The 22387-nt window shown below is 38.9% G+C and overlaps 1 protein-coding gene across 3 annotated transcripts in view; it reads left to right on the forward strand.

Moving 5' to 3' along the window:
- Positions 1-22387, forward strand: part of LOC140146197 (gephyrin-like) — a 38275-nt gene that overhangs the window by 10319 nt on the left and 5569 nt on the right. For 2 of the 3 annotated variants that reach the window (XM_072167979.1, XM_072167980.1), the window contains exons 6-13: positions 633-699; positions 2313-2435; positions 15154-15196; positions 16179-16322; positions 17843-17935; positions 18472-18647; positions 19722-19780; positions 20818-20971. In XM_072167979.1, the coding sequence (XP_072024080.1) occupies positions 633-699; positions 2313-2435; positions 15154-15196; positions 16179-16322; positions 17843-17935; positions 18472-18647; positions 19722-19780; positions 20818-20971 (859 nt within the window). Of the gene's footprint in view, positions 1-632; positions 700-2312; positions 2436-5179; positions 7011-8228; positions 8845-15153; positions 15197-16178; positions 16323-17842; positions 17936-18471; positions 18648-19721; positions 19781-20817; positions 20972-22387 lie in introns of those variants that run through there. The other variant, XM_072167978.1, reaches the window with a different exon arrangement.

A 22387-nucleotide genomic window follows, 5' to 3' on the forward strand; every position in this document is an offset into this window, starting at 1 on the left:
AGATAAATATTAACCACTGATTTTATGATTTTGTTTGTTTGTTTTGGATTCTATTGATACTTTCATTCAAGTACTTAATCAAAGGTAAATACACTTTGATCAGCTCGTAATCGGCGGGCCTTATAACATCGTGGATTAATATCAGTATATTATTTGGAGAATTGTCTTGTGACATCTCGCGTGAAGTATTACAAATTATTAATTTGTCCTATACGTTGTCTACTTTCTTTAACACACAAAATATAGACCAGACAGATCAACTATATCACTCTTAACGTGGGGCTATTTTTCGGCGTAGTGGTAAAAGCCTAATAATTCCCGCCAATTACGAGCTGATCAAAGTATAGAAGCATAATTTCCCAGAGTATATGATTTTTCCCCTGGGCAGTACTGACCAAATTATCAGCTTCTTATTTGTTGATTGGTTTCAAAGAGGACTATCGTATATTGAGTCAATTATAGATATGGTAAGAACAGCGAATACAGCTGAAGGGGGTGTTGCGCTGAGGAAACAAAAGCATATCAGTTGGTTAAAGAATTAATAAATTTGGAATTTTTCCACACGTTTATTCTATTTTCATTAAGTATTCAATATATTTACAATGTATTTATTGAAATGTTTATCATTACAGGCCTGTTTGCGGCATAAGAGGAAGTACTCTTATCATTAACCTCCCAGGCAGTCCCAAAGGTTCAAAGGTCAGTGAACATACCATTATGGTACACATTACTTACAAATTATTAAAAGGGGCAGATGCAGCACCAATGGGCAAAGTCCCCATGGTCTGTATTAGATGAGGGCAAAGTCCCCATGCTTTGTATTAGATTAAGATTCTCCAGAGAATTCAAAACCAGAGAACCATGACTTCCTATACCGCACGTGCAGTAGCGCGGTCAGTTACAGGGTATTCGGGTTCTTACCGATGTTACGTAGAAATGCACAGAACCAATTCTGCATGATAATCACACAAGAACGCATTGTGATGCTCCTTAGACGCAGTCAGTGCGTCCCGCCATTAAGTGTGTTTAGTATCGCGCACAAGCACCGATTAGTTTCTGATGCATTTCAAGCAAAACATGAATACCCCAAATTTTTGCTATATCCGTGTATCAAGGTGGCGGTCAAGTACAGGCTCTCTGGTTTTAATTCTGTGGAATTCTGGCATAATCGTGAGGGTCGATCGTTCAATTCTCCATGCAAATTGCACATACACTGTAGTGTAACAAATGGCACATAGGTGCCTTATGAAATAAATCAGAACTTATATCAGGCACAGAGTGATTATGTCACTTGTATTTCATGTAATGATTGGCATTAACATATGATGCCATACTTTGCTTGTTGATAAGGCATCTTTTTCTGTTTACAAAATATGCACTGCATTTATGTCAACTGATAATAGGTGAAAATTATGTTTGTTACTGCGAATGTTAATTAAAAGGCCATTTCATGATCCACAGCCTCATCCCCCCCAATTTTTCCAAAAAAAGTTAAGATTTCTATACTCACTGGAAACCTCTGGCTACATAATGTTTATGTACAATAAATTTCTTACAGATTAATTCGTGTAGCAAAAATATCATGAAATTTGAATTACGTTCTGGTACACCATAATGAAATTACAACACACTGTCTATGGAGCATTGTAATATACATAATCATGCCTAACTCGCAAAATCGGAATCAAGTGAAATTTCAGGAATAAGCTTTTTTCGTGGATATCTACTTAAAAATGTCATAAAACAAGGATGCTAGGATCGCAAAATACTCATTTAAGTTCCAACTTAATTAAATTCACTAAAGCACAGACCAGTTGTTCATTTCACAAAGGGCACTTAGCTTAGCATAGTTGCTGTGCCCATCTGTGTGCATCGATGGATATTGTACCATGTCTCTATCCAGGATTGCCAAACCTGCGATTTGGTAGCCCAATTGGGTGACTTCAGAAGATTTTCCCCTCAATTTTTGGCAATTTCCTGTCCCATATCGAAACCGATGGTTGAAAAAAAAATTGGTTGACTTTTCAACATTAGCTCCCCCGACTTCCGATAGTTTCCTGTCCCATAGAAACCAGTGGTTAAGAGAAAAATTGGGCGACTTTTCGATTATTTGACCCGCGATTTGGACTGAAATGTTTTGGCAACCCTGTTTCTACCAGCCACTTCTTGATGAAAACACATCCTTGTTGTCTTTTCTCTGTTGTATTTATGGGAGGTACTCAAGCCTCGGAATATCTAGCTTTCAATCAATCTAAGTTTCTAAGTTGTGTTGATGTAACACAAAGATAATTATTCCCCGTCTTCCCTTACAGGAGTGTTATGAGTTTGTGTTACCAGCTCTACCTCATGCTATTCACCTGTTACAAGGAGAGACATCTAAAACAGATGCTACACATAGACAACTGGCAGGCCAAGATGCAACACACCACCATCAGGTAGGTAATATGAAAAAAAAAACTAGTTTGTGTCAGACGATCCTGTCAATCAAACTCCAGACGACCTGTGATTGGTTAGAAACACGTAAAAGGGAGGTTGTTTTATCTGGTACCTTCATCGGAGAAAAGGAATTACAGAATATGGTGGATGGTGTCCATGTCGGCACTTTTACAAGGCAGAAATCAACTTTTTTAGGCATTGTTAACATAGCGCCGTCTGAAAAGGAAGTTTCTAATTACTAAGACATAACTTTTGAGATGGATTGTATGTTTCAAGGTGCAAAACTAACACTGTTTTTTCGTTCAATCATCGCAAATCGTAAAGAAACTGTCTGTAAGTTTGATTGACAGCTGACATCAATTGCAAATTAGTTTGTTATCTTGGACTTTTATTTTAGGAAATATTTCAACAAATGGGCTATTCCATTTAAAATCCTCACTACTCCTGTGGAAGATTTTGGAAATACCTCCCACAAGGGGAACATGAATTTGAAATAGAATAAGACTTTAGCAGCTCCATTTGAAACTCTCCCTCCCTCAGTAGAAAAGTCAGATTGAATCTTTCTCAGAGGGTGCATGAAATTCAAGTGGAGCTACCTAATATGTTCATTCCATTTGAAATTCATAGTCCTCCCAAAATCTTCCAGGGGACACCCCGTCAGTCCAAAACACTGTCGATCCGAAAAAGATGTCAACCCTAACCCTAACCCTAGCCTTAACCCTAACACCAACCCTAACCCTAACTTCAATTAGATTTTCGGACTGACAGGGGTTCAGATTGACGTTATTTCGGACTGCCGGGGAGACCCCATCTTCCACAGGGGTAGTGTGGATGTTAAATGAAATATATAGCCCAATGTTATGCTCATTCATGGTTTTCATATTTTTTTGGAAGGTCATATTTTAAGCAATACTGCATATTTAGTAGTTATTTTCTTGTACAGAATTTTTAGTCATTTCCGACAAAGTGGACTTTTGTGTCTTTATTATCTGACAAAAGTTCATAGTTGCATGTTAAATTTACGACCTAACTCGGTACTATTCACGAAATTGGGGCAAATAAATCCTTCACGAAAATGACCACATATGTAATACATTCATGTTTTAATGCGGTTTCCTGGATTTGGAGGTAGAAGAAATCCATATATTTGTAAAATATCTATATCAAATCTCAAATTAGGACTAGTAAATGCTCTTACACACTTTGAGTCGGAGGGTGAAATCAGACAAATTTGGAAGTAAATCTAATACTGGAACAAACTTTTGAAATACTTAAGAATATTTGTAGATATGAAATTTCTATAATCGCAGGCAGAGACGATGAACTCGGAATATCATATTTGACGTCATCCTTAAGGGTCATGACAAGTAGCAGATCCAATTATATACCATAAAGATTTGCCTAATGGTGCCCATAGGCTCCTTTGCCTTATGGATAAATATTGCATACAAATAGAGAACTCACTCCTATGAAAATCCTTGCCTGTACTTGCTGGTGTATTTTGATGGGGGGCACTTTAATTTGTGCCTAAATTTCCAGTTATTGACTGCTTATTGCCAGAAGTGGGTAAGTGCAAAAGACCTTTTCAAATCAAGATTGAAAAATCAACATGAGTCATCACAGAGAAATATTTTCTAAAGGTATTGAACTAACACTTCCACTATTTGGCACTTCACAATGTAACAGTAAAAGAAAGAAAATGCACATGTTTGTCATCTGTGGCACATTTGATTTGGTCTTTGTGTGGTCTTCGCAATATAAATATCAATCTCTTGCACAAGCCATACCCAACACATGACCGTGTCTTTCATGCAGATTTGTGTTCAGACGTAATAGTTGCATTTGCGTTAGTGTCGATGACCCGGAATTGTAAACGGGGTCATCCATAACAAACTTTGGAAAACTTTGATTTGAAAAGGTCTATAGCTGCCCTGTGAACATTTGACAAATTACACACAGTATATTGTACTTCCAATTTTTGAAAAGGTCTATAGCTGCCCTGTGAACATTTGACAAATTACACACAGTATATTGTACTCCTCTACACATGGTAGCTACACATGGCAGCTATTGTACTTACCCACTTCTGGCACTGAGCAGTTGTTATGTCAAGGAGAGCCCATATGCGCCATTTGGCAAATATTTAATGGTATTCAGTCAGTTGCTAATTCAATTTAACCCCCTGTACACTACTGGTCATCTACCAGCAATTTCTGATAGTTGATTACTTGAAATGCTCATTTTAACTATTTATGGCCAAATTTGCATTTGCAGATGATCTTATTAATACCCTCCTTGATTGGTTCAAAATTGGACACAATATTCATTTTGGCCAATCGGCAGGTAGTTCTCATGGGGTTAAAATCACTCCACTGGTAGCTCTCCTTCTAGGCATCCTTTGTCAGGAGAGCAACATGTGCCTAACATTCAATGGACTATTTCAGTCGACATCCATACCCCCATGGAAGGTATGACTTTAATCTCTCACATAGTGAGTATGAATTTTAAAAAGGGTTACCTGAATGGGTGACTCCATTTAAAAATTCACACCCCCTGTGTGGAAGATTAAGGTCATGACTTCCATAGGGGGTGTAAGGATTTCAACTTAAATAGCCCATTTCTGCATAAATCCCACGTAGATCTAATTGGATCCTGAAACAGGGCTGCTTCAATATAAAGTATTTTGTCGTAGTTTGGGCAATTTTTGATATTGAGAATGGATTTCTTCTCCTCCTTTATCCAGGGAAACCGTAAAAGAAGAGGAGACTGGGACTATGACCCACCAATACCTCTATATCATACATGTGGTAAACGATTCACCGAACACACATCCACACCCCAATATCGCAACGATCAAGAAGCTCATAGCAGTGAGATTCAAAGTCAGGTTGATATATCAGGTATATTCGCCCAACATACATCCACACCCCAACATCACGACACCCAAGAAGCTCCTAGCGAAGAAATTCAAGGTGTGGTTCATTTGTCGCATATGTTTGCAGAACACACACCCACACTCCGGCATCGCAACACACAAGAAGTTCCTAGCGATGAGATTCAAAGTGCGGTTACTCAGAGACGTCAAGGAGTCCGTGTTTTGAAACCAAGGAGAACTAATAGCTCCGATGATGTAACAGTGGGAAGTAGCGGCCTGGATGGGCACAGCTTTGCTACTCAGGCTCGGACTCAATCTAGCGAGATCGCTCGATTTCACACTCATTTAAGTGAGCGACCCAATCAAGCTTCAACTCAGACAGAAATGCAAACAAGTGTGTTGACTCAGCACATAACTCATGCGAGTGAGAGAAGTTCAACTGTCACTCGCTCTCAAACTAGGACTCATTCGATAACTCAGCCACCTGAGATTCAGCAAGTCAGGACTTGTGAAACAACCCCACCAGCGACTCGATCTCGGACTCTGTCAAGTGGGGAAGATCTACCTCAGGCTCCAACTCATCAGACACAGAGGGAGGAAGAGCACTCTCCCAATGGGAAAGAAGTATCAAGCGAGGAAGAGATGAAGTCGGAATCGGAGAGTGGGGAGGAGAGTGGTAGTGATGAGGACAGTAGTGAGGAAGAGGAGGAAGAGGGGAAAGATGAAAACGGGGATGAAGATGCCAAAGAAAGTGAAAATGAACAAAGTGAGATGTTACAAGATAAGATTGCCAAAGAAAGTGATGATGATGAGGGATCAGATGAGTCTTCCAGTAACGCAGCATCAGAGGATGATGAAGATGATGGTGGTGGGGCTCATGATGTGACAGGTGGTAACGATGACAATAGAAATGAGGACAATGATGAGGATGGTGAAGACGATGAGGGATGCAGTGATGAAAAAGATGATGAGGACAGGGTTGAGGACAGTGAGGAAGAAGACGGGCAAGGTGATGCACTACCACCAGACTTATTAGAGTTCTCATGCATTGTTGGTGCTAACGGGGCACGCAAAAACAAACTAGAACAACAACAACGACAACAACAACAGCAACAACAACAAAAACAACAAGACATTGATGTGTTTGAGTTTGACCCAGCTGATGCGATACTCTCGTTAAGCAACCCAATTCGCGCCAAACAAGAACGCAGAATTGTGATCCCGCGACCTTTTGGCATCCCGCATCACCAGCGTGTTAAAAAAAAGCAGACTGTTAAAAAAAAGAGGAAACCAAGAAAGAAACAGATAACTCCAGGGAGTCTACGTAAAGCAAAACTACGCGAAGAGGAATTTTCCATTCCGGTCGGACCGAAACTGCTTGAGTTTTTGAACACTAACGAGAAGCTTAAAGATGTGTGTTTAGTGCGTGGAAAACGGCGTGTCAAACAGGATCTTGTCACCATGGCGAGAGATGAAAGTGCGGTGCACACAACTGCATGGAATCGCGGAGAGAAATTAAACCAACGGTGTCGCTATGACGATCATTTTGTGCCTACCGAGAAAGGAATGCAGAACATTCAGGGTTTGATGAACAATGATCCTAGCTTACGAGATCAGTATGCAGTAGCATGGTATCTGTGGTGTCCGGGACAGGGGAATTGTAAACGGACGTGTGGAGAATATGGAAAATGCCGACCGGGTAAGTTTTATTTTGTTTACTTTTTGTTTTCCTGTTGGCGATATATATTTATTTTGTTTTTGGGGACAGTTTGCCACATTTTGCATTTTAATTGAGAAATTCAGATTATCAAAAATTGTAATATACGGAAAAAATGAATCACAAAACTTTTTCAAAAGATTTGTTTTCTCATTTTGTTCACATGTAATATGAACATCATTCTGTAATTTCCCTAAAACTTTGCGGTGATGTACTCCCATCAAGGTTCCTGTTTCTGTTTTTGGTGTCTTATTGGGTTATTCTAATTGAAATCCATACATGGAATTCATAACTTTAATCTCCCACACAGGGGGGTGTAGATTTTAAATGTAGTCGCCCATTCAGGTAACCAAATTCACACTCCCTGTGTGGAAGATTAAGGTCATGTCTTCCATAGGGTGTATGGATATCAATTGGAACAGCTCATTTGTGATATGATTGTGGTTATGCCTAAAAACATACTTTTAATGAGAAATCAAAGGTTGATTACTAATTAAGGCATCACATATAGTTTGACCTTATAGAGCTATCGCTGCCCATAGACATTTTGCACACAAATGTTCATTAGGCAAAAAAAAATGTTCATTAGGCCACTAATTCTCAGTAAGATCCAATCCTTATTTGTTACAAAATTTAACATTGAACACACCCAATTAATCCTTATGTAATCCCAGCTTACATTTCCCACCAGTGCCTTACATCTCCCGGGATTGGAGGGGTGGGAGAAGCACTTCACCCTCTCCAGGCGAGCGTCGACTGCAGACGATAAGTTTCAAATTTTCTTTAAAGATTTCATAAATTTAAGAATTGTACATTGGTATGACCATATTTGGAAGAGCATGAAAAATGCATTAAAATGAGTACAAACAAGTCCAGTATTGGTTCAATGGTTCTTACGAAACCTCTTGATATTTTGAGAAAATATCACAAAATTTTGAATCCCATGGCTAGTACGCATAGGATATACCCCATGAGAACTACCTGCCGATTGGTCAAAATGAATATTGTGTCCAATTTTGAACCAATCAAGAGGGTATTAATAAGTTTGACCATTAATAGTTTAAAGCCTATTCATAATTGGTAATTGAAATGAACATTTCAAGTAATCAACCAATCAGAAATGCTGTTAGATGATCAGTAGTGTCCAGGGGGTTAAATAGTGCATTATCCTGATGTGTTATTGGTTCATTTTTTCCATAGATTGTAAAGGCATGGCTCACAAGCAAGACAGACACAATTGCTCTGTTCTTGTCACACTTAAACTATTCATCAGTGACCTTATGACCTGGAAGATTAATGTCACCGGTAACCACATCCCTCCAGAAGACAACGAAACGTGGGTACCTCCTAGACGCGAGAAGCTTCGCATAGATGAAGACATCCGAGATGTGGTTGCCTTGGAAACACTGAGCGAGGAAGTAACCACAGATGTGGTTTCCTCACGGTTGATGCAGAATTCAAGCACGGAAAAGAGAATGCCATCGAAGAGGAAGTTGAGTTACTATTTATCAAATATGAAGAAAACAAGCGACACATTGAGAATTCAAAAGCTACAGAAAGAGATTTTGAAGAAAAAAGAACCATCTTGGTGACTGTAGTCTCAGGTGTAATTTAGAATATTTATCTTGTCGAAAATTTTTACTCACTACAATATTTTGTCCTACACATCGGAGAACTTCGTCAGGCATGACTGATACGGTCATCGCCAGGTTACATCAGTCCCTAGGTGATTGTATGTATTTTGCTGCAGGGCAAAATATACAGATATTTATTTATTTATAAAAATTGGCTAGAAAGCTTGGACAAACCCAATAGTGAATACCGTATTTGTTCCAATAAGCGCCCATGCCCCAATAAGCGCCCACCCAGCGACTTTGCAACAAACACAATATGAAATTATTAACCATCCATCCAATGTTGTCAAAATACTTCCAGTAAGCTTACCTGTCGAGTGATTTTACATGCGTGCATGAGGGAAATTGAGCATCAAAAGTATCCAAAATGTTCACCAAAATTAAATTATGACGCAATTTCATAGTGTGCAGATGTATAGCTATTAAAAATACTTCACAATAACCACCTGCAAATGCCTTTAAAAGGCCAAGTTTGAGCTAATTCTGTCTCAAATTTTTTTTTTGCCGGCACGGCAGCGGCCATCTTTATAGTGCGCCCTCAAAAACATTTTGTCAATATAATATTAAATTAAGACACATATGAGGGCGCACTAACTGAGAGTAACTAAATACTTTCAGACGGTGATTGATGACTAAAAACCAGGTAAAAAATAAGCGCCCACCCAAAATGACTTTGTTAAGCGCCCTGGGCGCTTATTGGAATGAATACGGTACACTAAATTAAAGGGATGCTGTGACACAATCTGATCTATTCAGACCAAAGTGAGCAGTAATGAAATTGAGATTTGGAAACATGCTTATCATGTTTGTGATTAAACAATTCAGGACTTCTTGATTTGTCAAAACCAATAGAAGAAACTTACTCTCTTGCTGACAGTTTCATCGGCACTGACTTTTTCGAAGCTTGTTGTTGTGATGATCCAACAGCTGATGACTGGCAGGAAGTTATTTCACTTCTGGTAGCGTTATTAGTCTTGCTAGCAGTCTCCAACATTGGATCAAACATGCAAATTAGATTGTAAACCCCTCGTCTCTGTTCATAACTCCTCATCACCCCCTTAGTTATTTCACTTCTGGTAGCGTTATTAGTCTTATTAGCAGTCTCCAAAATAGAATCAATTCAGATCAGGAGGAGGTGGTGAGGATTTATGAACAGAGACGAGAAACATATGACAATCTAAGTCACATGTTTAATCCACTGTTGGAGAAAGCTAGCAAGACTATAATATCACTACCGGAAGTGATAGCTTCCCGCCTGTCATCAGCTGTTGGATCATCACAACAGTTACAAGCTTTTATAAAGTCAGTGGTTCACTGATGAAACTGTCAGCAAGAAAGTAAGTTTCTTCAACTGGTTTTGACAAAAACTCTTTAAATGAAATTGAGATTACTTGTGAAAACAAGTAGCAACAAAACATGAAAAAATGAACGTGTTATAACTTTGCAACCAAGTATGCTTGGGGATTTCAGCAACAGGGGTAGTAAGCTTAAAGCCATAATGTATAATTTGCAACACAATGATGCCATCAATTTTTCTTGAATTTCTACTTTTTGCATGATTACAATGCCCAGTGGTGTAGACTAAGCCTGAAGTTCTTTAATTACAGTAAAATTTAGTTATTCTGTACTCAAAATGATGAAATATTACTAGTAATAATTGTCGAGAAGGGTTTCTGTCCATTTTGAGCTGAAATAACAAGGTAAAGTGAAAGAAATCCTACTGGTTATTTTGGGCATTTAATGTGCAGTTCTATGAGAGGACATAAAGTCATAATAAAAAAATTATGACTGTACATGTATGTCGAACTTTGCTCTGTTGACTTACAAAGACAACCCGACCGACCTTAAAGATAGGCCCGAGCCTGAATTTTCAAAATGTCAGACTTTGGTCCGAGTGGATAAGATTGTGTCACATCATTCATTGTAAACTAAACCAAATGTATTCAACTTCTGATGCAACTATAAATTTTTAAATTTTTTATATCATGATTAAGGTTTGTATGTATACTGCGTTGACTGTGTTCAAATTGTAATGAGTGAGAGTGCATATCATTGTGCACTGATAGAGATTGGCATGCACACAGTTTTAAGACACAGTGCTTATATGCTGAATACGCTATTCTATAATGTACGGCTGTCGGCTGGTGTAAGTTTCTGTGAATTTACATGTAGAATTTGAGACTTAAAGGAAGGTGACCTGATATATTTGGAAAATATAATTCTTTGAAACCTGTGTATAACATAACATGTCATCCCTTTTTAGCATTCATGCAAAAAGATTAAAGAACATGTAAATGTTGTTGTTTTTTGTAAATGTGACTAATTCCTTATGGAATTACTGACATTTTATACAGCGTGAAATTGGTAGTCTACAGTGTTTTTATTAATGATAAACATAGTCATATATAATACTAGTATATTGATTTCAAATGAAAGACCCTGTTTTTTCTTAGTACCATATTGAAATTAGAAGTTCCATCTCGGTGTATTTCAGAAGGTACCATCAAAAAGCTGTCTAATTAGTCTCAAATGTGGTATAGCACAGTCAAGACTATTTTTTTGATGATTTCTTCGGAAATATGCTCATTTGGAAAGCTGCTATATTTCAACATGTTAATGGGAAAAATACGAACTTTAACATACCTAATACCAAAATCTGCATTTTGATGGGGTAAAGTGGGCGATGAGGCTGTCAATCAGGTTACCCACCTTTAATTTATGTAGGTAGTAACAAAACGTAATATTTATCTATTAAGAGTGATCATGGTATAGTAGATTTCTAATATAATGATGGAAAATAAGGAAAGGAAAACAATTAGTAAGTTTTTAGCGGGTTCGCTGTCAAACAAATTTGAATTGTTTCTCTGGAACTTTTTTCAGAGCCATCAGTAGGCAAAGGGCAGCCTATATGTCTCGTTCTTAGGTACTTTGTGCTGAAGAAGTCACAGCTACTTCCTCAATCCTGGCAAAAGCATAACAGTTCCAAACTTGACCAGTTGCGAACCCTACTAAAAACTTACTAATTGCTATGGACTCCTGTCATAAAAGCCTATCCCAAAATTTATGGGGAAAAATTCAATTTCTTTAAGTTGAGGCCATTTGCCTTATATTGCCTTTATACATTGATACCATTCTTAAAAAAATTCAAGGTAAAACTATGAGCAGAAGTAGCATACCACATATTTTCTTATTATTTTCTTTTTACACCTTAATTTTTTTTAAATTTGTTTGAAATTGTTTGAAATTTTTTACAGTTATACGCTGTTCCAGTTGAAATCCATACACCCCATGCGGAAGACATGACCGTAAAATCTCTCGCACAGTGGGCGTAATTTCTAATGGAGTCGCCCATTCTGGTAACTGGGTGACTCAGTTTGAAATGCACACTCCCTGTGTTGAAGATTAAAGTCATGTCTTCCATAGTGGGTGTATGGATTTAGGCCAATAGTATGAAAAGTAGCCCATAAATTCAATTACACCAGTTTGTAGCCTGCTATGATTGTTATGAAACATTTCTACAATCATTGCTGTGCGAGTTGTCATGCAGAGCCATGCATGCGTATGTACCTACTAACATGATACGGTGCTTCGACACATGTGACATGCTCAGCAGGTATGATACAAGATCAGATATATCATGTCAGTAAATTGAGGCGCTTATTAAAAAAAAAAGAGAAAGAAGGGAAACTACTTGATGGTATTTTATAATGATTTAACAGTGTTTGTAACCAATCAAAAGCCTGGTTAAAAAACATTCGTTTTTAACATTTATTTCTAACTAACAGCCCCGGGCTAACAGCTACTGCACCCGTTCATTTTGCAGTGGGCATTTGTCTCAGAAATAATTTTGTTTTTTAAACGTAAATATTGGTGCAAATATGTTTTTAAAAGAATTTGTTTTTAGAATTGTACCAGAAACCAGTACTAATATTCAAAGGGCTATTCCAGTTTAAATCCATACCCCCTATGGAAGACATAACGTTAACCTCACACACAGGGGGTGTAGATTTCAAATGGAGTCACCCATTTATGTAACCCCATTTGAAATTCACACTCCCTGTGTGGAAGATTAAGGCCATGTCTTCCTTCTTCTTCATTAGTGCAGGCCTCATATGTATGAGTATTATCGCACTGCGTACAGACATGCTGTACTTATTTTTACTCTGGAACCTAGCGTAGATGAGTGTATTTTTGAAGCTCAAGCAGACCTACTCAAATTTCGAACCCAGGACCCTGGGATTCACAGTCCAATGCTCGGCCACGCTCCACTGTAGGGGGTGTATGGATTTTAACTGGAATATCCCATTTTTAGACACACCTTTTTATCTAATATGGTGGATTTATATTTTTATTCTCTTATACTGTAAATTCTTTGATTGAAAAACAATCATGTCGCATTTATATCACAATGTCACTTTTCTTGTTTGTATAACAAAGACTTCCATGAAAACGATATGTATATTATTTTGTATAATTTCATGAATCATGAATATGAAAATAAAATGAAAGTATTATGTACCATGTTTTCTTGTCAATTCTGTATTAGGGATGAAATCAAAACTCGAGTTTTGATTTCATCCCTTAGGCGATGAAGAAAAAACTTTTTGAAAATGCACATTTCCATTGTTGTTTTTTCACATGCCTGATAGCCCAAATACTGCTTTATTTGGTGCCAAACAAGGGCAAAGAGCAAAACGTTGGGACTTGGGAGTGGCCCTTTTCCCCTTGTTCTTTCTCTTCAATTCTTTTTTTTTTTTTTTCTCTCTAATTACAGGCCAGCATGCTTATATAAGCTTTTCAGTTTGGCTTGAGCCTGGTGCCATCAGTACCCAGGTGTGTGTCCACCCAGACCGATTGGTTAAACTTCCCCCTTCCACACCAATTAATATTGGATACCACTAGATGCACATGAGCAAAATTATTGCAGGATTCAACACTTAAAAATATTATCCATTACCTTGTTGAAAGTTTGTTTGGTTAAGCGGCTGCTCTGTGTGGAGACCCACTTGGGTCCTGATGGGACCAGGCTCAAACAAAATGCTCAAGCCAGGCTAAAAAGCCTATAGAATCATGCAGGCTTATATGGAAAAAGAAGTGAGAAACATATTTGAAGATAAGGAACAAGCCTTTGGGTCAAGAAAAAAAAATGCTCCTGACATTGGAGTTACAATACAATGTAATATTGTGTATTTTTAAACATTTATTTATATATATTTTTTATTTTACTGCTTTAGCATTGCTATAGCAATGCTAAAGGGCTCCCCTTGACAAACTGGGACAGAAGGGGTAAACACCCTACTCTTTCAGAAACCGACTGATATACATGTATGACTTTCTATACTACCGATGACTTATCATCCCTTCAGAAGGAGGGAATACACTCATGCTATGACTATTTGTGCCGATGTAGCAACTTTGTCTTCAATAACTATTAGGGAACCCAATGGGCTATTCCAGTTAAAATCCATACACCCCCAATGAAAGACATGACCTTAATATCCAACACGGGGGGTGTGGATTTCAAATGGAGTCACCCATTCAGGTAACTCCATTCTGTGTGGAAGATTATGTCTTCCATAGGGGGTTTATGGATTTCAACTAGCATAGCCATTTCCCGGGAGCCATTTGCTCTGGGTACATTTAGGGGTCTACAAAAAAAGGATGTTTTTCAAGATATTTACACATGACATGTAAGCCTGTTTTAGGGGGTCATATTTTCTTTCAAACTTGTTTAGGGGGTCATATGTGGTGCAAATATCATTGGGGTTTAGGGGTCACTTTTTGCGGAAAGACCAAAACTTGTTTAGGGGTATTTAGAAACAGTACGTTGGTCACACGTGTGCACACTACTGTTGAAGTATTTTGATGGCGTACTCGTAGAAATACTATAGTTTAATGGATTTCTGCTGAGAAAGCCTATCGACAAACTTAATATTGTTGTTGAGTTTCCCTCTGGGCCAGGGTCTTAGCTAGAAATTGAGGGTTGCCCATCATTTGAATACATTTGCCTGTCCTAATCTGACCTTTAAAATATTTACCAGACATCTATTATAGCCCATTGGGGGTTCAAAGAGTTCAAATATGTGCTGATATGGCCTTGTTCTACAAATTGGGTCTACTAAAAAGGGCAATTAGCTTCTAAAAACATACAATTTATGATATAGCATCTGTCAAAGGCATTAATTTTGCCCGTCCCAGGAGCAAACTGGCCGTCTAAAATGACGGCCAGACGGGTGGCTAGCTAAGACCCTTCTCTGGGCCCATTACTAAGCCTATTAATGACTTGCATTTAATGAGCATGTGTAGGGGTACTAATTACATAATCAATCAAATTACATCAATTTATGTTGTGCATGCCTTAAATGCCCCTTTCATATCCAGACATAAATAATTGTCCCTCTCCTAATTGCCTCCAAATGAGATTTTGTTCCTGTTTGTATAATGACATTCTCTTTCAGGGGTTAATTAATTTTCTTTTTTAATTGATACAGCATGGAGGAGACACAACTGATCAAGCCCACCATCACCACCATGGTAAGCAAAGATTCCCCCAAATCACCAACCCCCAATATGAAGGCACGGTGGTACATCAGTACAGGCTCTGCCTTGCAATCGGTGGATTCCGGGTTTGAGCCCCAGTAGTGGTGCCATCGTGTTGTGCACTTGGACAAGGCACTTTACCCTACTTGCCTCTCTCTACCCAATGGTGAAATGGAGAGCTGTTATGAATATTGTCCATTGAGTGCTACCCAAAGATATAAACATGCCTCGGATATAGTATGGCAGCTGACATATTCTACCGACAGCGGAATAAAATAATATTAAGCACTTTGATACACATGAAACATGTGAAAGATGCTGTTTGCTAACATTTTTATTTTGTTATACTGGCTGAGTTTTAAGCCTTTTGTATTGTATTGTTTAGCCCATTTTTGACAATTTTTGTCAAAGTTTGCCCCATTGGAAGTTGCCTCGCCTCCCTCCTTGTCTGACCCATGTTTGCAGCACATCCCTGTATCTTGCCCTGTATGGTCATTTGTACTGGGTAACCCCAGTGCACTTGATTGCTTACAAAATACAGTGGAACTTTGTTAACTCTCTCCACGCTGGTATCAGCTGCAGACAAGAATTTTTTTTAAACTTTCATAATTCAATGTTCATATTCATGTCCATTTTTGGAATCAGCATGATAAATGCATTAAAATGAGTACAAACAAGCCTAGTTTTGGTTCTTAAGATAGCTCTTGATATTTTACCTCAAAACTTTTTAGCCTTTTGGCTAGTATAATCAAAGAAAATAGTCAGGGCCCAGATTACAGGTACAAGTATGTGTAATCAGGCATTTATAATGTATAAGATATATGCTTGGGACTTGGAAAAATATTTTATATTGTCAGGAATTTTGTGTTAACAGACTATTTGTTATGTTAACGAGTTTCCACTGCACATGTTTCTATTTATTGATTGCATGGTTGATTGCTTGATTGGTTATTAATTAATTGCTCAATTTTCACAGATGATCATCATGGCCATCATGACATCGATAAGGTCGCCAGGAGACCTCGTCAGTCTCCCTACCCCATGCTGAGTTTTGAGGAAGCATATCAGAAAGTAATGGAAAATGCTGCAGTATTACAGCAAGAAACCATCGCTTGCAATGGTAAGTATGAGCCCTGGGAGAGGGTAAATCTAGGGCCGGATTTACCTTTTTGGAGAAAATGTTGACTTTTGGTATATCAATGGGTCCAAATTTCTTGAAAAATTGGTATATTTATGGGTCCACTTTCAAATTCTCAGTGGCACGTCCCTACCAAAACCAAAGTTGAGTACCCCCGGCCAGGCCAAAATTTCCCCAAACAAACTCACCGTGAGGAAGGCATTAAATAAGTGGTCAAGTTTTGGTTTATCTATAAAGATCCACAGTGGCGGTTGATGCATTAAATTAAGTTTAGTTTTACAGGTGAACAAGCATATTTTGTTAGAATGGGGGGGGTAAGAATTTGACAAGCTATAAAGTGTGGGGGGGTGGAAGGCAAGGGAAGGGACAAACAATTTTTATCTATATAGGCTTAGGAAAACAGTCATAGTTGGTAACCTATGCTTTCAAGGTGGGTTTGAAGGGTCCACAAAATGCCTGAAAGGGTGGGTTTGATTTCTGGTTGAAATGCGTGTCCAAATATAAAGCGTGGTCACTGATGAAAAGGGTGGGTTTAGAAGTCAACAATTGCAATCTCAACACTCACTGCAATTTCTGATTGAATGACACTAAATGAAACATAATAAAATACATGTATATTAATTGAAATCCCATTCTGTTTGGTCATCTAAAACTTCTTTGGATGCAAATCTGCACCTCCTGGACCACCATAACCACTTATCTATCATCAGTAACCACGCTTAGAAAGGGTGGGTTTCGGAGTTATGGTATAAAGGGTATAAAATAAAAAGGGTGGGCTTGTATCACCACTGCCAACTATGACAGTACAAAAATGTTAAATATAAACTGGTGGCAATGGAATATAATTATGTAAAGCGCTTTGAAATTAACGTAAAGTCGTAAGTTGGTAGTTTCAAAATGCCCTGGCTATCGAGTTGGTGTTTTTTTTCACACGCACCTGTTCAAGAGCTTTCATTCCTTTCAAGCCAGAAATTTGTCTGTATGTCCTTTGTGAATGGGGGCACAATGGGCCGGGCATACTAATGGCTTCTACATGTGCACGGTAGACAAAGAACATCAACTCAGTCAGACAGGATGATCTTGAAACTACCAACTTGCGACTTCATACACATTTTGTGGTAGCAGTCACATATTTGTATACAATACCATCCTCAAGAGCCACAATTGGGCTTTTCCAATTGAAATCCACACTACCCCTGTGGAAGATTTTGGAAATATCTTCCACAGGGGGATTATGTTTTTCAAATGTAATTGATCAGAGTTAATCATTTTGTAACCCATATTCCCCCTATAATATGGCTTTACCTATATCTTCACAACTGGAATAAGTATTTCAAGTGGACGCTACCCAATTATCCATTCTATTCAAAACTCATACTCCCTCTGTGGAAATTTTTAGCTGAATCTTCCACAGGGGAAGTGTGGATTTTAAATGGAATAGCCTATATTTCCCAATGTTGTTTGTTCTCATTCTATTGTTTTCATCATATATAATATTACAGATGCCATGAATCGCATATTAGCATGTGACGTAACAGCAGACTATCCACTCCCACCATTCAAGGCATCAATCAAAGATGGCTATGCAGTTATCAGTAAGTATATATATACAGAAAGCCAAACTATTAAGGTACCAGTTATGTTCACCCCTGTATATCCTAAACAAAGCCATATATGCCCAAATTAAAATACTTGTACTCTGTAGCTCTGATTTAACACCTTATTTGTTGAAATTGATTGAAACAATTGCAGCACAATGCTAGTTCTCTTGTTCAAGAACGCTTTGTGTACAGTTCAATAGGGCATGCAATGGAGCAAATTGCAACTTTTGAATATGTGTCTTCCTTTGGGTTTGTGGATCATTGTAACGTCTTCATTTCTTGAACGATTTCAACGAATGAGGTCTTAAATTCAAGCTAAAAGATGCAGTTATCGGCTGCTGTTTCCATGTTCAGTCGACATAAATCGGCAAATGCTCCCCCTTGCCCCCTCCCCCCTGGTAGTGCCGCCCCTTCACTGTCTGCTCAGTTAATGTACTGTGTATGTATGGAGCTACCTACACCTTATGAAACTTTCGGGCTAATTTCGAATAAAGTATGTGGATTTTATTTTAAATATTTCTGTTTTTCAGCATCAGATGGCATTGGTGTTCGCAAAGTGCTGAGTGATTCCACAGCAGGGGCGATGCCAAAGAGTGAAGTCATACCAGGGTATACCATACGCATTACTACTGGCGCCCCCGTACCACAGGGAGCTGACGCTGTCGTACAAGTAGAGGATACAGAGCTTGTGAAAGAAACTGACGGGGTAAGGTGAAAGGTTACATTTAGGGTACAATGTATGTATTAGTACAGAGCTGATGCTGTCGTACAAGTTGAGGAACAGTGGTATGCGCAAAAAGGTGCAGATCCAAGGTGTGGCCTCCAGGGGAAGGGGGCCTGGCACTGCTCCCTGAGACTTATGACCATGATGACAGCTATAGAGCTATAATTTGATAATGACAATATATAATGTACAGTGTCCCACTGCAGGAGGGTGGTCTCAGCAGTGTAATGGCTTCTTCACAGCCTTAATTATTTCATGAGCATTTTCATGAGAGGGCGAGCATTTTCATGAGAGGGCTACCCCTTTCAAAATACTGGATTCACTCTGGATTGGCACCTTATACTACAGGGACCTGATGCTGCTGTTGTTCAAATGAGGAAACAGGGCTTATCAAAGAAGCTAAGGGACCGTTCACAAACACTTGTAAGGGGGGGGCTGATGCAAAGGGGGGGCCCTGAAAATTTTGACCCTCTTAGGGGGGGGCCCTGAAAATAATGACCACAAATTTTCCTGGGGAAATTGAGTTTATAATTATGCTTTTCTATGGGGTTGACCCATAATTTTCATATCAAAAAGGGGGCCCCTGAAATTTTTGAGGTCTGTAAAGGGGGCCTGCAAAATTTTTGCGATGAAATTTTTTGGCATCAGGCCCCCCCCTTACAAGTTTTTGTGAACAGTCCCTAATGGGGTTAAGTAAAAGTTTAAATCTAGGGCACGTAATATTTTTGTTAAAATACTTTGTCAATTTGCTATTCCAATCAAAATCTGCCATACCCCTGTGGAAGGTTTAAGAAATGTCTTCCACAGAGGGAGTATATTTTTCAAATGGAATTGGCTAGGGTTAATTAGTTTCCCCTTGTATATGGCTTTACCTATATCTTCCACAACTGGAGTGAGTATTACAAATGGAAGTTACCCAATTATCTATTCTATTTGAAACCCATGCGCATTCTGTGGTATACTTTAGCTAAATCTTCCACAGGGGGAGTGTATTTCAAGTGGAATAACCCAATTTGATTTTCTGTATTTTTTTTACCAATTTGTGTTTTGTTTTAGGGTCAGACAGAGCTGGAAGTGAAAATTGTAGTTGCACCTAAAGTGGGTCAAGACATCAGGTAAGGGACAATTAACATAAAGATCAATGACATCATAGAAACTTAACTACTGACCTTTGTTTCCAAGAACCGAAGAATACCAACGTTTCCTTGTTTGCATGTTGACGTTGCTCATGGAGGGCAAATAGTGTACCTCCGGATGATATCGCTAAAATGCACCAGGCAAACTTTGATTCAAGTGTGTTGTTGGTTGTGTTCTTTGTGTAACACATTTTGTCAAAAATGCACGCTAAGCAATAAGTGCGCAAACATTTTGTAACGATCAAGCTCAAAGAAGCTTAAATGTGACCAGCTACCACGAAATGAACGTAAAGTCGCAAGTTGTTTAGTTTCGAGACACCCTGGCTACTGTGTTGGTATTCTTTGTTTCCACATGCACCTGTTCAAGCCAGAAGTATGTCTGTATAAATTATATATGTCCTTTGTGAGTGGGGGCACAATGGGCCATTCAAGAAGGACATACTGCTGGCTTGTACAGGTGCGCAGCAAACAAAGAATATCAACTCAGTCAACCAGGACGTCCCGAAACTACCAACTTGCGACTTTACGCACATTTCGTGGTAGCAGATCACAAACTATCGTTCTATTTCATTAATGTTTAAATTCACTGGTATAATCTCTGTGGCATTAACACAAAGCACCAGAATTTTATAGTGGCAGTCAGTGGCGGTGCCAGGAATTTTTTTTTTTTGGGGGGGCATTGGGGAAAGTGAATGGAGGGGGGGGGCAAAATCAACAAATATTGTGCCAAATTGCTGCAAAAAGTGGGAAATATTTGCAATTTTGGGTTTATACTGGGGGGAAAGGAGGGGGGGGGGGTAAGAGTTCTGACTGGGGATATTGGTCCCCCATGGTGCAGCCACTGGTGGTGGCACCAGGTGACAAAAGCCCTGCCCATAAAAAGGCACATTTTTGTTCATGCTTTTTATGACAAGCTTATGAATTTGTGATAATAATAAGAAATGTACATCGTTGAACTGAGGCAACTGCCTTGTTTTAATGCAATGGGTCACATTTGTTTGTTTGCTTGTCCGCAGGCCCATAGGATGTGACATCAAAAAGGGCCAGACCATTTTAAAGAAGGGAACTCAACTTGGACCATCAGAGTTAGGCTTACTTGCATCGGTTGGAGTCACCAAGGTTGCAGTTTTGAAATCCCCTACAGTGGCAGTGGTATCAACTGGCAATGAGGTACAGTTACAATAAAGAATAAGTGGAACATATTTTAAACACAGGACTTTGCCCCTATCTTCATCTGAACCTACCAGTGGACCTAGGAGGGGCTCAGTGTGTGTGGACCATGCATGTGGCATGTCCTTTTCAAGGAGATGATATTATGAAGCCATCAGTCTTGTGTACAGAGTGCCACACATGTAAGCTAAATCCACATGATCTAGGTGAGGGAAGAACTCAGTGTATGTGAACCATGCATGCTGTGTCCTTTGAAGGAGATATAATTAATGAAGGCATCAGTATTGTGTACAATCTGTACTACAGAGAGTCACCAGTGGATCCACCAGTGCATGGATCTAGGGGGAAGGAGGGGCACAGTGTGTTTGGACCATGCATGTGGTATGTCCTTTGAAGGAGACAATATTATGAAGCCGTCAGTCTTGTGTACAGAGAGGCATATACGTAACTGGCAGTCAGATTTGTAGGTGCAGGGTATTAACCCCTAACAATCCAATTGATTCTCTTGGCGCTTTCTGAATAATCACACTTTAAGACGATTATCGCAATCTGATTCTGATATCCACAGTAACAGCACTTCTCAATTGCTTTTTTTTTGCATTGACTTGGTTTTAAAGCAAATAATACCAAAATTGTTATCAAACTTGATTACAGGTGCTACAAGCCACACAATATCACAAAATAAAAATAAAAAGAAGTTTTGCAAGTTGGATTTTAAAAAATGTCGTCGTGATATGGACCGATTTGACATGTAATGGTCAAATTCTTTTGTTGAATCACTGATTATTGATATTAGGAACCACTAAGCCGCGCGTATAAATTTTCAACGTAGGTGATGGTATTTTCCGGAAGATTGAATCTTTTCATGGAATGAGTAATTAGGGTATGACTGACGCTGCCGAACACGTCCGCTAAATCAAAGAAGGTCATGTGCAAGGTTTTTTTCCTTGATTTAGAGAATGCGATGGCTTCCTGGAGAAGACTGTTATGTTCAATACAGCCGTTAATCCCCGTTAAAAACGCTTTTTGGACATCTGGGTTAATATAGCCATTTTTGGTTAGATATGCCCCTGTCCTGTCGGCAAGAACTTGGTGAAATATCTTGCTAATGCACGAAGTCAAGGAGATCATTCTGAAGTTCTCAGGTTTATCAGTCTCCCCAGCTTTATAGATCAATACAACTCTGGACTCAGACCAGCATTCCGGCGGGTTGGGATCGCATTGGAGGATTTTGGTAAACAATGTTGCCATGAAATGGTGCGTTGATGGTAAATTTTTCAACAACCCATAAAGTAGTCCGCCGTTGCCCGGAGCAGAGGTCGCTTTCTTTTTCTTCAGGATGGATTTAATCCACTGTGCAGCTCCAACGCAATAACCGATCAGCTTCAAACTTGGTATGGTGATAGAATATGGTGG

This window comes from Amphiura filiformis, chromosome 2 (assembly GCF_039555335.1).
Source record: "Amphiura filiformis chromosome 2, Afil_fr2py, whole genome shotgun sequence".
Taxonomy (NCBI): domain Eukaryota; kingdom Metazoa; phylum Echinodermata; class Ophiuroidea; order Amphilepidida; family Amphiuridae; genus Amphiura; species Amphiura filiformis.